Source organism: Zalophus californianus, chromosome 3 (assembly GCF_009762305.2).
Source record: "Zalophus californianus isolate mZalCal1 chromosome 3, mZalCal1.pri.v2, whole genome shotgun sequence".
NCBI classification, from domain to species: Eukaryota; Metazoa; Chordata; class Mammalia; order Carnivora; family Otariidae; genus Zalophus; species Zalophus californianus.
In genome coordinates this window covers 125,821,985-125,836,760 of record NC_045597.1, presented here as the reverse complement: position 1 = coordinate 125,836,760, position 14,776 = coordinate 125,821,985, and the positions used below count along the sequence as shown (strand labels likewise).

The following is a 14,776-nucleotide window of genomic DNA, read 5'->3' as shown; positions in this document are numbered from 1 at the left end:
CAATTATTAACACAGAAACTATAAATTAAAAGAACGATACTGTTAGTTCTATATAAGATTTATGTTTCTTAGAACTTTAAACATAAAATTGCTTTAACATTCCTAGCTGACAATTTCTGATAATAAGAGTGTAAAACAGGAAGCAAACAAAAGATAATATAGTAACTAAACTTGTTCCAAGAGTTGGATGGGTATGCTCACAGAGCTATATTAGGAGTAGAAATAGAATTTTTATGTGTCCTATTTTCTATTTTTCTCTTGCAATCTGGAAAACTAGATGAAGAAAAGGTGTGTGTATGTGTATACAATTTGAGAGTAGGACTATCCAGCCCTAACTGACCCTTACGGGACACTGATCAAAAGAAAATCTTATGGACAACAGGTATTCTAAGTATCTTTCACTGCCTCAGATACCACCCTGAACGCTCGCAGTCTTGTCTGATCTCGGAAGCTAAGCAGGGTGGGGGCTGGTTAGTACTTGGATGGGAGACATTAATCACCTCAAAGGCCAGAATTTTAATGTATGTATTTTTCTCTCCATCAGCATGTCCTAGAGAAATATGTCAGAAAAATAGTAAGTGCTCAGTAAAAAAAAAAAAAAATCTGCTGATTCAGAAGAGTATTCTTAAATTAGGAGATACAAAATACAAGGGAAAGTTTTCATTTCTTTTGTAGTCATCACTCTTACCTTCTTAAAGTGAGCAACACAGTTACAGACTTGTTCTTAATAAAATTCTCAGAAATATTCATATTCTAGGTGCGCCTGGGTGGCTCAGTCATTAAGCATCTGCCTTCGGCTCAGGTCATGATCCCAGGGTCCTGGGATGGCGCCCCACATCGGGCTCCCTGCTCGGCAGGAAGCCTGCTTCTCCCTCTCCCACTCCCCCTGCTTGTGTTCCCTCTCTCGCTGTTTCTCTCTCTGTCAAATGAATAAATAAAATCTTTAAAAAAAGAGAAATATTTATATTCTACATTTTAAAATATGCTAGTTGTTAATGTATTTAATAGCAATTAATTTATTTTTTTTAAAAGATTTTATTTATTTATTTGAGATACAGAGTGAGAGCGCACAAGCTGGGAGACAGAGGGAGAAGGAGAAGCAGGCTCCCCACTGAGCAGGGAGCCCGGCGCAGGGTCCTGGGATCACGACCTGAGCTGAAGGTAGACGCTTAACCAACTGAGCCACTCAGGCACCCCTAAGTAGCAATTAATTTAATCTTGAGAATAAAATGTTTATTGCACATCTCCTATATGGCAGGGGCACTCGACTCACGACGTATCACTTCATAATACTGGGAAATAGGTACTAAAAGCCCTGTTTTATAGATGAGAAAACTGAAGCTCAAGATTAGATAACTTGCTCAAAGTTATACTATAAAGAAGAGATAAAGAGATAAGAAGGGGATTCGACTGCAGCCCTGATCCCAAAGCCTGTGCTCTTCATTCCTCTATGCCCTGCCTTTATGATATGTATTTTTTAACAATAAGAAAAAGCTAAAACAAAACTATTTTTGAGTAGTTTATACAATCTCCACCACCTTAAAGCTTCTAATATAAAACTTTTGGATAAGTAAAATATTTGCCCCCATTTACCCTGAAAAAGATAAAATCTTACAAATCTCTCAAAAGGTAAACTCTCATAATATTCATTCCCTAATCCTTTCCTCTATTTTTTTTTAAAGATTTTATTTATTTATTTGACAGAGAGAGACATCGAGAGCAGGAACACAAGCAGGGGGAGTGGGAGAGGGAGAAGCAGGCTTCCTGCTGAGCAGGGAGCCCGATGTGGGACTCGATCCCAGGACCCTGGGATCATGACCTGAGCCGAAGGCAGACGCTTAACGATTCAGCCACCCAGGCGCCCCTTTCCTCCTATATTTGCATTTACTTTTCAAAGCCCCATTTTTTTATAAAATGCTGAATAAAGATAACAATAACAACATCAAAAACTACTCATTTTACATTCTAAAATATCTGTGAGAAAAGCATGAACAAAGAGGTAAGTAAGTATACCACCTGGAATAGAATTATTTCTACATTCTTCTCCAGAAGGACAAACTTCTCTTTTCTGAGTGACGTCCCGCCTGCCTATCAAAGCTCAGTCCAAGCTTCACTTACTTTGTGCAGCCATACCAATTTCTCTCTTCTTCCAATTTGCGTTTACTATGTTTGCTACACAATTACTACTTTATTGCAAATTGGCACATACAAGGTTCTGATTAAGTATTTGTTGAATTATTTCTCTCTCTAGCAATCAATTTAATACTTAGTTATAGAAACAAAGCAGTATCAGTGTAATTTGTATTCTATCAATAGTCAATGCAGGATTATCAGCACATAATTGGCAAAATGTTATCTGGCTCACTAGATATATGTTATCTGGCATACACTAAATGTATATGACTTAACTTCTCAAAATGACAAAGACTGGTTTTTTATCTATTTTATATACCAGAATCATTAGCACACAGGCAACATGAGGTGTACTTAAGAAACACCTGCTGATAAGTTATTTCTGACCAGACTGAATAAAAATTTCTCAAGAAAATTCAACCAGTGTGAAGATTTATTTGGACTAAAGAGTTACTAGTGGTTTTTTTCTTTTAATGTTTTCAAAATAGAGAACAAACACAAAGATTGTTATCAGTTAGCAGGTAACATATGACCATTTTACTGACAGGAATTGTGGTAAGAAAATAGGTTCTCAAAAGTAGTAATAGTTGCATGGTAGTTTTATGACTTTGCAAAAAGTCATCATTCTTTTTGCCCTAAAGAAGTATAATCATATTATAAGCTAAATTAACTTCTAAATCTGCTGCTGGATCAAGTCCAGTTGTGGGCTGAATAAACAAGATAAAAAACTTTAAGCAAGAGGCTGCAACTTTACTACTTAAGAACTGAAGCTTAAAATATTTGAATATGTGTATTTTACAAATAAACTAAAACAAAATTTTAAAAACTATTTCACTGACAAGTTTAGAGTCAAGCTCATCAGTAATTTCTATAGCTTACTCTCCATTTAAATTATACATGTTATCATTTTCCACCTTTTAAACATTTTTTACATTTACAGGACATTTTTGAAAATTTTTGAACATTTACAGGATTATATACAGAGTGCTATAGATTCTTTATCATATAGTATATCTTATTATTTATGTAGGTCTCAACGTTTGGTCCCAGGGATGTCGCAAAAGCTGACAGGAATGAGTCTGTCTAAATTGTTTTTTAAAATTAATACAACAAATACTGTATGAGGAAAATCAATTAATACATAGTAACTACTATAAATAGTAAAGTGAACTATTGAGAACTTAGCTAAAATGTGTAGCCCCTTACCCTGACTTACACTGAAGGGAATGGTATCTATCCATATCAGAAAAAGTTTTGCAATGACCTATGATACTCATTTTCCAATCCTGAGTTACTCTAATTACATAGTTCATAAGTGTCTAATATTAAAGCCAGTAAAACAGCTTGAGCTCTGAAATTTTATAGACCTGATTTGTATCCTTGTTCTGCTGCTTAATAATGCTATAATTTTGGGCAAAGTAATCTCTTTGACCCTAATTTTTTTTACCATTTCATTGATAAAATGGAGAAGTAATGGAATCTCCAGAATTACTAAAGAATACATGAGACAAGTTGAAATATTTATCACCACAATACCTGGCACACAGCAATAATTCCATAAAGATACAATCAAGTCACTATAAAAGGAAATCAAACATTATGAATTAATGAGATTACAAAGATTCAGTGCTTACCTAATCACTCAAAAATAGATAATATTGGGATTTATAAAAATGAAAATATAAAACTTACAGGAAAGAGGTATTAAGTGAACAGAGTCTCAACTGAATAATTTACATATAGACTGTCATTTTCACTCTTGATCTAATCATTGTCTTACTAAATATTTTGATAGCTCTAATAAATCACATTCGGGGAAGGGGGAGGGAGAATCCTATGCTATTCTTCATTTTTTGAAAGTTTATATTCTTGATTTACTAGCATTTAATTTGGCTCACAGTTTTGAGAGGTCCTGACACTAAAATAACCATAAATTATAACCAAACTCTGACATCCTATAGATGAAGTTACATTATTGAGAAAGAACTGGATCCTTATTTCAGGTCATGAAATTGTATAAATCTACATGTTAGGTACAAGAGGTGATGTGAATCATCAGTGACAGTGACAGTACTTAATTTTTCAAAAATATTTTTTCATGACATATAAACCTAGACAGTGATACCTATGATTTTATAAAGTAATTTTAGATATATTATTTTGAAAAAATAACTACATTTTACCACATGACAACAGTCACGTCATACAAGTATATTTTTAAATGAATTTCATTCTTTTAACATGAATTATGATTAATTAGAAATAATGCAAATTCGTTATATAATTAAATTAAAACGCATTTAAGACACTATAAATAACTAAAAATACATATTTATTTATATTCAGTTTTGAGAATGTATTCTTTCATTGTATTTAAGTTTATATTTTCCTTTTCAAAGTCGCCACCATCACGAGTCAAGTATCATAAAAAGTCAGATACACTAATACTACAAAATAGAACTCTAATTATATTTAACATTAAGCTTCAATTATTTTTTGTAAATATTGTGGAGAGACTTAATCAAATAATTCTGTTATATTTCTAAAATTATAATTATTACTTAAATGAGTTAATGTGAGTTATTAAAAAGATACCTTAATTATCAGGAATTAAATTTAAGAAGTATTATACTGTACTTTAATTCATAAAACTAACAAAAGTCAAGGATTTTCAACTCTTTTTATCTGTACAGTTAAGTAACAATATACTTAGTTAAAAAAAGTAAACTGAAATATAGGTATACAGCAAGCATCAGAAGTAATCCATTCTGAATTGTCTAGTATATTGGTTTCTATTATTACTGTTTTTGTGCTAGATTCCACCTCTGAAAAGCTAAATCACATCTAATAGGATCATGATTTAGAGAAGGCCTCAATTTTTATTCATCATAATAATATGATGTCAGAAAGTGTTCAACTTCAAATCATGACAGATAAAAACTCCATGTTTAACAGCCATATTTAGTTTGTTTGAGCTGGTGAGCAGATGTAAATGTGATCTGCAATACTAGCAAACTCCAGGTCTGATAGATAGCAAGCTAATATTTATTTTTAAGTGCTCTAAAAATTATTTGTAAAAGCTGCATAAAAAGGATTCCATAAATGTATTGTGATTTTATTTTAACAATTATTCTACACTACAATGGAAGTACATGCTCAAACAAGACACCTCAGCAGTATTTTAAAGCAGTAACCACCTAGCCAATTTCTGTATGTTCTGTAGTTTTTCTAATCCACTCTCCCTGTGGTTGAGCAAAATCGAATTGCCTCTCACATTTGCAGACAGCTCTGTGAAGGTGATAATAGAGCTGCTCCCTGCTGTCATGAGGCAGGAAATAGGAAAATGGCATATGGGGCTAGAAAGAAAGAAATAAAAAAAAGAAAGAGAGAGAGAGAGAACGAAGGGGGGAGAAAAAAAGAACTAAACAAGAACAAAAGATTTCAACAAAGAACAACTATAACCCAATATGCTTTGCAAGTTAATCTCTTTTCATAATCACTTAGGATATTTAATCATTCATCTGTGTCCTCACTCCAAAAATGCGAATGGCTGATACCAAGTCTTTGGGTCAAGTTTTCATTGTCTAAAATATTTGGAACATCCAACTCCAGAATATGTCCTGCACAATGTATGCAAAACAGTGTCTTTAACTAGATACATAAAATGTGCCAATCCCAAATTCACCATTTTAAAGTAAAGGAAGGTAGAACAATGTTTATTAAAATATTAATAAAATGTGTACAGCAGGCTTTTAGTATGGTTTCACATTTCTAAATCTATGAAATACAAACAAACTTAAAAATAAACATTTATGGTTAGGCAATAGCTGATTGAAGTAGAAACAAATCTCTAAGTGGTTATATTGCTAATCGTACCAAGACAACACATTTTTCAACTTGTACAGGTTTTTTTGTTTAAGTACACAGACAAGGTTTTTCTGTGTAAGAATCCTGCTTTAAACAAAAGAAATTTTAATTTAATGTATGTGTAAACAGAATGTGGCAGTAGATGCTAATAAAGATAGAATCTACTCTACCTTTCCTTTTACACTCTGAATGGGGTCCACAACCACTGCCACAGCTCTCTCCGACAAGGCTTCAAAGCTCTGCTGAGTGTTGATATCCACACCAGAAAGCCAACAACCAAAGCCAGGGTGACTGTGATACCAACCAACAACCATCTCAGGCCTGAAACAAAGAGGGCATTCAGCGGTTCAGAACAGAACAAGTAATACACGTTTATGATATGAAAAGAAACAACACACTAACAGGGTATAAATTAAGAAGAGATGAAAAACACACAGGTGTGAAAAAAGCACCATTAGAAACACTGAAATCATACACCATATTATCCAGAAAATATGGAAATGAATAAGCATGACAAAGGAGTGCTATCATTAAGAGATGCACATTAGCAGTGGTAGATAAGGCTTTCAGTTTTTCACCTTGTTACCACACTTTCTCTGAGCCAGTTTTACCCTTTCAGCATTCAAGTAAATATCTACTCTTTAACTCCTTAGGTCTGGGAGTTGGATTTTCCAGGCAGAGTACATTTTTAACAATGGACACCAGGATCCACTGTTGTGAAAGGATTAAATATCAATTAAACCAGCAGTAGAACTAGGAACTCAGTCAAAAACCAATTTGCACTGTTCTGCTCAGCTGCTGAGCCTTTTGCTAACAATAATTTTGAAGTTTCTTCCACAGTAGAAGAATTTGAGCAAGAGAATGACAACTATTGAGATTTAATCTGGGGGGAGGGGCTTGAAGAATATTTGAATTCTACTTTCTCTCTCTTTAAAAATCACATGCCTAATATAATTAAATATTCAGAACCTTATTTAGTTCCAATACCTGGAACATACAAACTCTTTCAATTATAAGTGACTAGAAAGTAACTCCATATGCTAAACAGGGAAGCTACAGCCCAAGCGTACTATGTGATGGTTGAGAATTTTAACATGAGATAATTTTCTCATTGGCAAATTTCTCTGATTCGAGAAGAAAGAGATACTAGGTAGGTGATACACAGTATTTAGAGTGATACTTTTATATTAACTACATGGCTTTTTTCCCCTAGGTACGATATTCATAAACATCCAGATTTTTGAAATACATCTCTAAAAATATTTCCCATTATTCTTTTATAGAATCAGTTAAAATACTTACCTTCCTGTCTGCTTCAACATATCTAACATTTTGGCTTGGAATACTGGATCAACTGCCTCCACACTGACACCCTGGTTTAGATAGAAAGAAACATAATTAGCTTTTAGAACTATGAAAAAAGATCCACAAACATTTATCCACTCAATGAACAAAAAGCTACCCCAAAACCCCCTATACATATTATTTTGGGATACCAAAATAATTTTATAGGTTTGGATATTCATAATTGATTCCCACTTGTATCATTCAATTATAAGCCATACTTTAATAAAACTTCTAAAACTGCCAAGTACCAAACTGCTGTTAGCTAATGAGTTAAGACAGTTTTCAGGATCCTTTAAGAGCTTATGGCCATGGCTACGTATATGTGCACATGCATTCGAACACACACACACACACACACACACACACACACACACTACCAGAAATACCAAATAATTGAACCATTTTTGTTTAGACCTATCTTTTTTTTTTTTTTTAAAGATTTTATTTATTTGACAGAGAAAGACACAGTGAGAGAAGGAACACAGCAGGGGGAGGGGGAGAGGGAGAAGCAGGCATCCCGCTGAGCAGGGAGACCGACGCGGGGCTCGATCCCAGGACCCTGGGATCATGATCCGAGCTGAAGGCAGATGCTTAACGTCTGAGCCACCCAGGCGCCCCATTGTTTAGACCTATCTTGACAAGCATACTTTCAAATGCCATCTCTGATACCCGATAAGCACAATGTCCCTTCCATCCCATCCAAAGTTTTTCAGCTATTATAATAATCAACAACCTGAAGTCTTCTTTTTCCTCGGTAATATAAATACTTTGAAGAATGAAGATTCTCTCTTTCCTGGGCATCTGGGTGGCTCAGTTGGTTAAGTGTCTGCCTTCAGCTCAGGTCATGATCCCGGAGTCCCAGGATAGAGCCCTACATCGGGCTCCCTGATCAGCTGGGAGTCTGCTTCTCTTTTTCCCTCTGCTCCTCCCCCTGCTCATGCTCTATCTCTCGCTCACTCTCCCTCTCAAATAAATAAATAAATCTTAAAAAAAAAATATTCTCTCTCCCCCCCATTCCCCATTAGAGACAATCTATAACCAAGTCTTTTAAATGTTGCATTATCGTGCTAGTTCAACCAAAAAATTTTAGAACATGGAAGAATTAAAGGCATTCATGTCATCTCTCCAGTGATAGATCACTGCCATTTTAATTCCTACAAGGCTTTCTTCTAATACCAGGAATTTAATTCTAATCTATCCCAATACACCAGTTAACATCAGCACTTCCCTCCCACCAAAACAAACAATATCTGAATTCCAGTTGAGAAAGCATCCTCAAGAACAGGGGTATACAATCTGTTGCTATAGGTTTTTACATTTTTAAAGTGATTAAAAAAACAAAAAACACAAGAATATGAGACAGAAGCATACATCTTTACAGAAAGTTAGCTAACTCCTGGGCCAAAAAAACCCCTTTCTAATCTACTACACAGAATGAACACGAAGATAAAAATCTTCTATTTCATATTGTCAAACAAGCATTTCAAGGAAATAATGATATTAAAGCTTAAGAACTCCTTATTATAATTGATAAGGACCACATGTAACAGAAATACTAGTTAACTTTGTTTTTCATATTCTGACATGAAAAGATAAATATAGGTAAAAGTAGCCTAAGACATAAAAATATAGCCTAAGATATAAATCTAAATCTTTAGTTAATACGTAGCATATTGCTCTATATCCAAATGTACAAAATAAATACAATGGATAGCCAGGTGGACAAAATCAGATCTAAATTAGTTTAGCTCAATAAACTAGTCCATTTGGAGAAAAATTTGCATATTTTCTATATTTTGCGTTATTAACAAATACACTGCAATCTGTAGTAACTACTCTATTTAAAATGCTGGGGCCTCTCTTTCTCCCTCTAAAATAAATAATAATAAATAAATAAACCTTAAAAAAATGGGGCGCTTGGGTAGCTCAGCTGGTTAAGCATCTGACTTGTGATTTAGGCTCAGGTCATGATCTCATGGGTCCTGGGATCAAGCCCCACATCGGGCTCCACGCTCAGCAGGGAGTCTGCTTGAGATTCTCTCTCTCTCCCCCTCTCGTTCTGCCCCTCCCCCAACTCGCACACACACTCTCTCTCTCTTACTCTCAAATAAATAATAATAAATAAATCTTTAAAATGCTTGGGCATCTGAGTGGCTATGTCGGTTAAGCAGCCGACTCTTGATTTCAGCTCAGGTCATGGTCTCAGGGTCATGAGATTGAGCCCTACGTAGGGCTCTGCCAAGCATGAAGTCTACTTAGGATTCTTTTCCTCTCCTTCTGCACTCCAACCCTCAGTGTGTGCTCTCTCTCTGTAAATAAATAAATAAATAATAAAAAATAAAAATATAACTTGTTTTACTCTATTATCTACTTTATCAAGGTATACTTACAGTTAAGAGCCTCAAACAAAGCAAACAAGCTTTATGACAATTTTTTTAATCTAGTTTATTTTATAAGGCTCAGTAAGAGAAATGTTGCATATTAGAGAAAACACAACCATCAGAAAAATATACATGTTATATTTTTCTAGGCAAACAGATGAGAAGGATATGTGTGTAGTTTTTATAAGGCAGAATGCTTGTTGTTTTTTGGCCATTTTCTTTAGATATAAATGCACACCTTTTTACACAAGTCCAATGCATTAAACAAAATAGCAAAACAAAACAAAAATCTTCCGGGAAGAATAATGCATTCTAAACAGGTAAAGTAAATGACTTCTAAAATTTGTATGTAGTATACTTCCTCTATAAAGAAATTACCACACCTGGGCAAAAGAACTAAAGTTTCCCAGTTTTTTTGGTTTCTTTAAACTTAATATTTTGAATATGAAAAGCTTAAGAGTCATTTATCACCATCTATAAAAAACAGGGTCCAATATTTCAAATCAAAAGGAATAAAATGTGAGGACTAGATAACGCATGTGAATTAAAAGTCTAATTAAGAGAGTCTCTAAAATCTTCTGAATGGAGTGTTCAAATTAATACCCTACTATTATGGGGTAACTAACTTATAAATCTGGTATGCTATACTAGTTAAAGTTGAAAGTATGAGTTAAGGGATTTAATGCTAACATCATTCAGTTTGTAGACCTTCAGGGAATTCATCATGCATTTAAAAGATGAATGATTTAATTCCATTCAGGGTAGAAATTTCTATCATTAATCTTACGATGGATTTTTCCTATCAGGAAGAGAAAATATAATGTGATCAAAATTATTTTGCATAGGAAAAGGAAAGAGAAAAGAAACACATTTACTTACAGCAGGCAACCATAAAAAGTACTCACTGTTCCTGACTGTGGCATAGCAAACACATCAATCACTCTGACGGTGTAATCGTCAACAAATTCTCCAAGCATCAGACCCATAACTTCCATGGGAACTCCAGCCCGACCATGCTTTAACATCTGTGAAGAGGAAGATAGGTGGGTATAAAGCTTTAAATTAAGATCCTTGGTACTTTTTTTTTTTAATAACCTAAGTTTGTTTCAGTGGAAATAAAACACTCTTATTTTACAGATGCACCTAGAGCACTGGCTTAAGTTTGAGGGCTAACATAACAAATATTCCCAAGTGAAAGCAACAGAGTTCTCTAAAGCAAGTAACTCTATTCAATACTTACTTTTAACAGTGCAAGGGAAGAAATATAGACCTGTTCTGCTGTGTCCACCGCAGGAGCATCTGTAGGTGGCCCCTAGAAATAAGCACATCAATTATTATGCACACACAGTTTATGAGTTTAAAATTAAAGTTATGTGATATAAACTTGATTGTTTTTAAGAGTTTTGGGAAAACCCATCAAGTATCCTTTTATTCTCAAGTATCATTTTATTCAGGCACAACACAAATAATCAAAACACCTTAATAAATATCAAACCTCAAACCCATGGAAAACAAATCAAACTTAATGCTCAGGCAAGTGTCCAGCGGACATAAAGCTTAAATCTTTCAGCAATGCTAAGCTACCTCTGCTACAAAATAACTACAATACACCAATTAGCCACGTTTCTCCTTCTCAATCTGAGACTGATTTTCAGCTACAGACAGCATATACTTTAGGGCTATGGGATCTCAGCAGATGCACAGATATAGTTGGCGGGAGGGGACAGAAGATGTCTAACCCCTAGGTGAAAGAGCTGTGAACAACACACTATGCACTTCACCTGATAAACCTGTTCCCCTCCCCGATACAATAAATTTAACACAAGTGCACCAGGTATGAACAAACTGGCTGAGACTAGTGTGGCCAACATGAAAATACTTTCAAATTCTTACTACCTTTCAAACAAATGTTACTATTTATCTTACTACAGGTTAAGGCAGACACTATTCTCCCTAAGGATTGTGTCTTCTTCATCAAAAGCAACAAGCCTCTTTTGACTATAACATTCAGAGGCACAAGGTAATTTACATAGGGTCCTTCCCCTCAAGATGACTACAATCTTATACATGTAATTCTGCACACAAGAAAGCTTTCTTGTTTTTCAATACCCGACAGTCTGGGAAATTAAAATGAGATGTGTCCTATAATTGCCAGGTTCTGTTTTGCTCAAAGTTCCCTTTCCTTGACAGTAACTCTAATACAAATTACAAAACAAATGTTAGTTATCCAAATTATAAATCAATATTCTATCTTGCTTTTATGGGTTTACTTATTAAAATTAATCAACTGATTTACTCATTACATTTCAGATATGCAGGTCTATGTGTATTTTATGCTTCTTGTCTATTTATATGCTAAATTCTGTCATTTTTTTAATTTTTATTTTTTGTGTAAAAATTCCTAATATTTGCTGGGAGCATTAAATATAAAGAGTTCTACAATAACTTTTCTCTGAATACAAGAACACAAAATTATTTCTTTTTTCTTACAGAAATTATTTGTTTCCTTATGTACAAAGGGGTAAGAAAAATCAAACGCCTAATTTTATTTTTAATAATATCAGATAATAAATTTAAAAAACCAAAAGTAATTCTCCATTTATTATTGCCTAATGCAGCTTTATTGCTTACTTTTCAAATAGAGATGAGTCTCTTTCAAAGGTTTGTTTATTTATTTGAGAGAGAGAGGGAGGGAGCGCATGAGCAAACGACCTGGGGTAGGGGGAGGAAGAGGGAGAGAATCCTCAAGCAGACTCCCCACTGAGCACAGAGCCCCACGGGGGTTTAATCACAGGACCCTGAGATCATGACCTAAGCCGAAATCACTCCACACTTAATTTCCTAAGCCACCCAAGTGCCCCAATATAAGTCTCTTTCAGAATGAAAACTCTAAGGTAAGCTAAAGTACTATCATGCCAAAACATTTGTTGAGATCATCATATAAAACATAATGCTTTTTTTTTTAAGATTTTGTTTATTTTAGAGAGAGAGTGTGTGGGAGCGTGGGCAGGGGGAGGGACAGAGAGGGACTAGCAGACTCTGTACTGAGCACATAGCCCAATGTGGGACTCGATCTCATAACCTGAGATCATGACCTGAGTCGACGTCAAGACTCACTGCTCAACCAGCTAAGCCACCCAGGCACCCCTAAACATGATAATTTTGTTAATATGATCATTTTATTCATCTAACTAAAAAAGTAAAGAAAGTTTAAGAAAAAAGGTGAGGACAGTAGTAAGTCAGCTGTAATGAGAGGTCTTGGGGAAGTACTACTTTAAATTAGAGGATAATGAACACTATATTTATTCACAGAGATTAATTCCTGAATCCAGATCAACTTAAAAATTTCATATGGAAAAAGAATTTAAAATGGTATCTAGACTGTAGTTATTAATACAGCCTTTCTTTCTTTTAATTTTTTTTAATACTGCCCTTCATAACTTGCCAGAAAATACTAAAAAAAGGAATAGGGAAATAAAACATCATACCATCAGGAAAATGTATTACCGACAAGTCCAGAAACTACCCCTGCCATCAATTAAAGAACTGTCTGTTTTGTTCAACATTACATATAACCAGTACCTAGCAAAGTGCCTGAAAAGAACTTAATAAGTGTTGGCTGAAAAAAATGAAATGAATAAACTGAGGTACTATAAGCCAGTGGAACAGAAATGAAAAATACCCACCAGTTACTCTGTGAGAGAGAACAAACCATACGTAAGTAGATATAAAAGATCATCACCTCCTCTTTCACTATTTTCTTCTGGTTCAGAAACATACTAAGAGAAAACCATTTGACTGTTTCTCTACTGGATGGGTGCTGTTTTTTGAGAGAGCAGCCAGTGATATTTCCTGTTGCTTCTCTCACTCCACTACTATTTTGTTTCTTGATCTAGTCAGAGACTAAATTCCTTAGAAAAAAAACTTGGCAAGAAGTAGAAAAGAGTTTATAGTGGTGAACTGCATTTATTTTATTTATTTATTTATTTATTTATTTATTTATTTATTTATTGTTGGCAGTACTGTCTTTTTTTATGTTAATCACCATACATTACATCATTAGTTTTTGATGTAGTGTTTCATGACTGTATCATATGACCTCACTGATATGAGGAATTCTTAATCTCAGGAAACAAACTGAGGGTTGCTGGAGTGGTGGGGGGTGGGAGGGATGGGGTGGCTGGGTGATGGACACTGGGGAGGGTATGTGCTATGGTGACCACTGTGAACTGTGTAAGACTGCTGAATCACAGACCTGTACCTCTGAAACAAATAATACATCATATGTTAAAAAAAAAAAAAAGAAGAAGAAGAAGATAGCAGGAGGGGAAGAATGAAGAGGGGGAAATCAGAGGGGGAGATGAACCATGAGAGACTATGGACTCTGAGAAACAAATTGAGGGTTCTGGGCGGTGGGGGGATGGGTTAGCCTGGTGATGGGTATTAAAGAGGGCACGATCTGCATGGAGCAGTGAGTGTTATACGCCAACAATGAATCATGAACTGCATTTTTTAAAAGTAATCTCTACACCCAATACGGGGTTCAAACTCACAACCCTGAGATCAAGAGTAGACATCAGAATCACATGCTCTTCTGACGGAGCCAGCCAGGCGCCCCTGAACTGCATTCTTAAAAGAAATAAAAATAAAGAGTAATCCATGTAAAATACTGTCTACAGGACAGATGTTCAGGACCTCTGGTAGTTGTGAATATTTGAGACTATCACTTTTCATATGCTCACCTGTCCAGATTATCATACAACCAGGCAAGGAAGAAAAAGAAAACTCCATCAGAGACCCTGGAAACTGAGCTTAACTTAACCCAAGTTAAGAAAAATGTGGGGCTATGGACAATGTACCTACATTGTCTTTCGGCAAATGCTCCTGAGCAATAGCAACCTGATGATTCAAAGAGAGGAAAGAAATCTAAAAATAGGACTCATAAACAAAATTTTAGAAAACTATTTGGCATCAGTACAATATAAGCTTTCCTAACTTTGAAACAGAAAGTTCAAGGACAGACCAATATGAAAAGATGAAAAATAATT

The 14,776-nt window shown here is 34.8% G+C and overlaps 1 protein-coding gene across 3 annotated transcripts in view; it reads right to left on the bottom strand.

The window, feature by feature from the left end:
- PSMD14 (proteasome 26S subunit, non-ATPase 14) overlaps positions 1-14,776 on the bottom strand; it is a 99,385-nt gene that overhangs the window by 31,857 nt on the left and 52,752 nt on the right. For all 3 annotated transcript variants that reach the window (XM_027589907.2, XM_027589909.2, XM_027589908.2), the window contains 4 exons: positions 10,969-11,040; positions 10,634-10,753; positions 7,303-7,373; positions 6,171-6,321 (listed from right to left, as the gene is read on the bottom strand). In XM_027589907.2, coding sequence (XP_027445708.1) covers positions 6,171-6,321; positions 7,303-7,373; positions 10,634-10,753; positions 10,969-11,040 — 414 coding nt within the window. The remainder of the gene's footprint in view (positions 1-6,170; positions 6,322-7,302; positions 7,374-10,633; positions 10,754-10,968; positions 11,041-14,776) is intronic.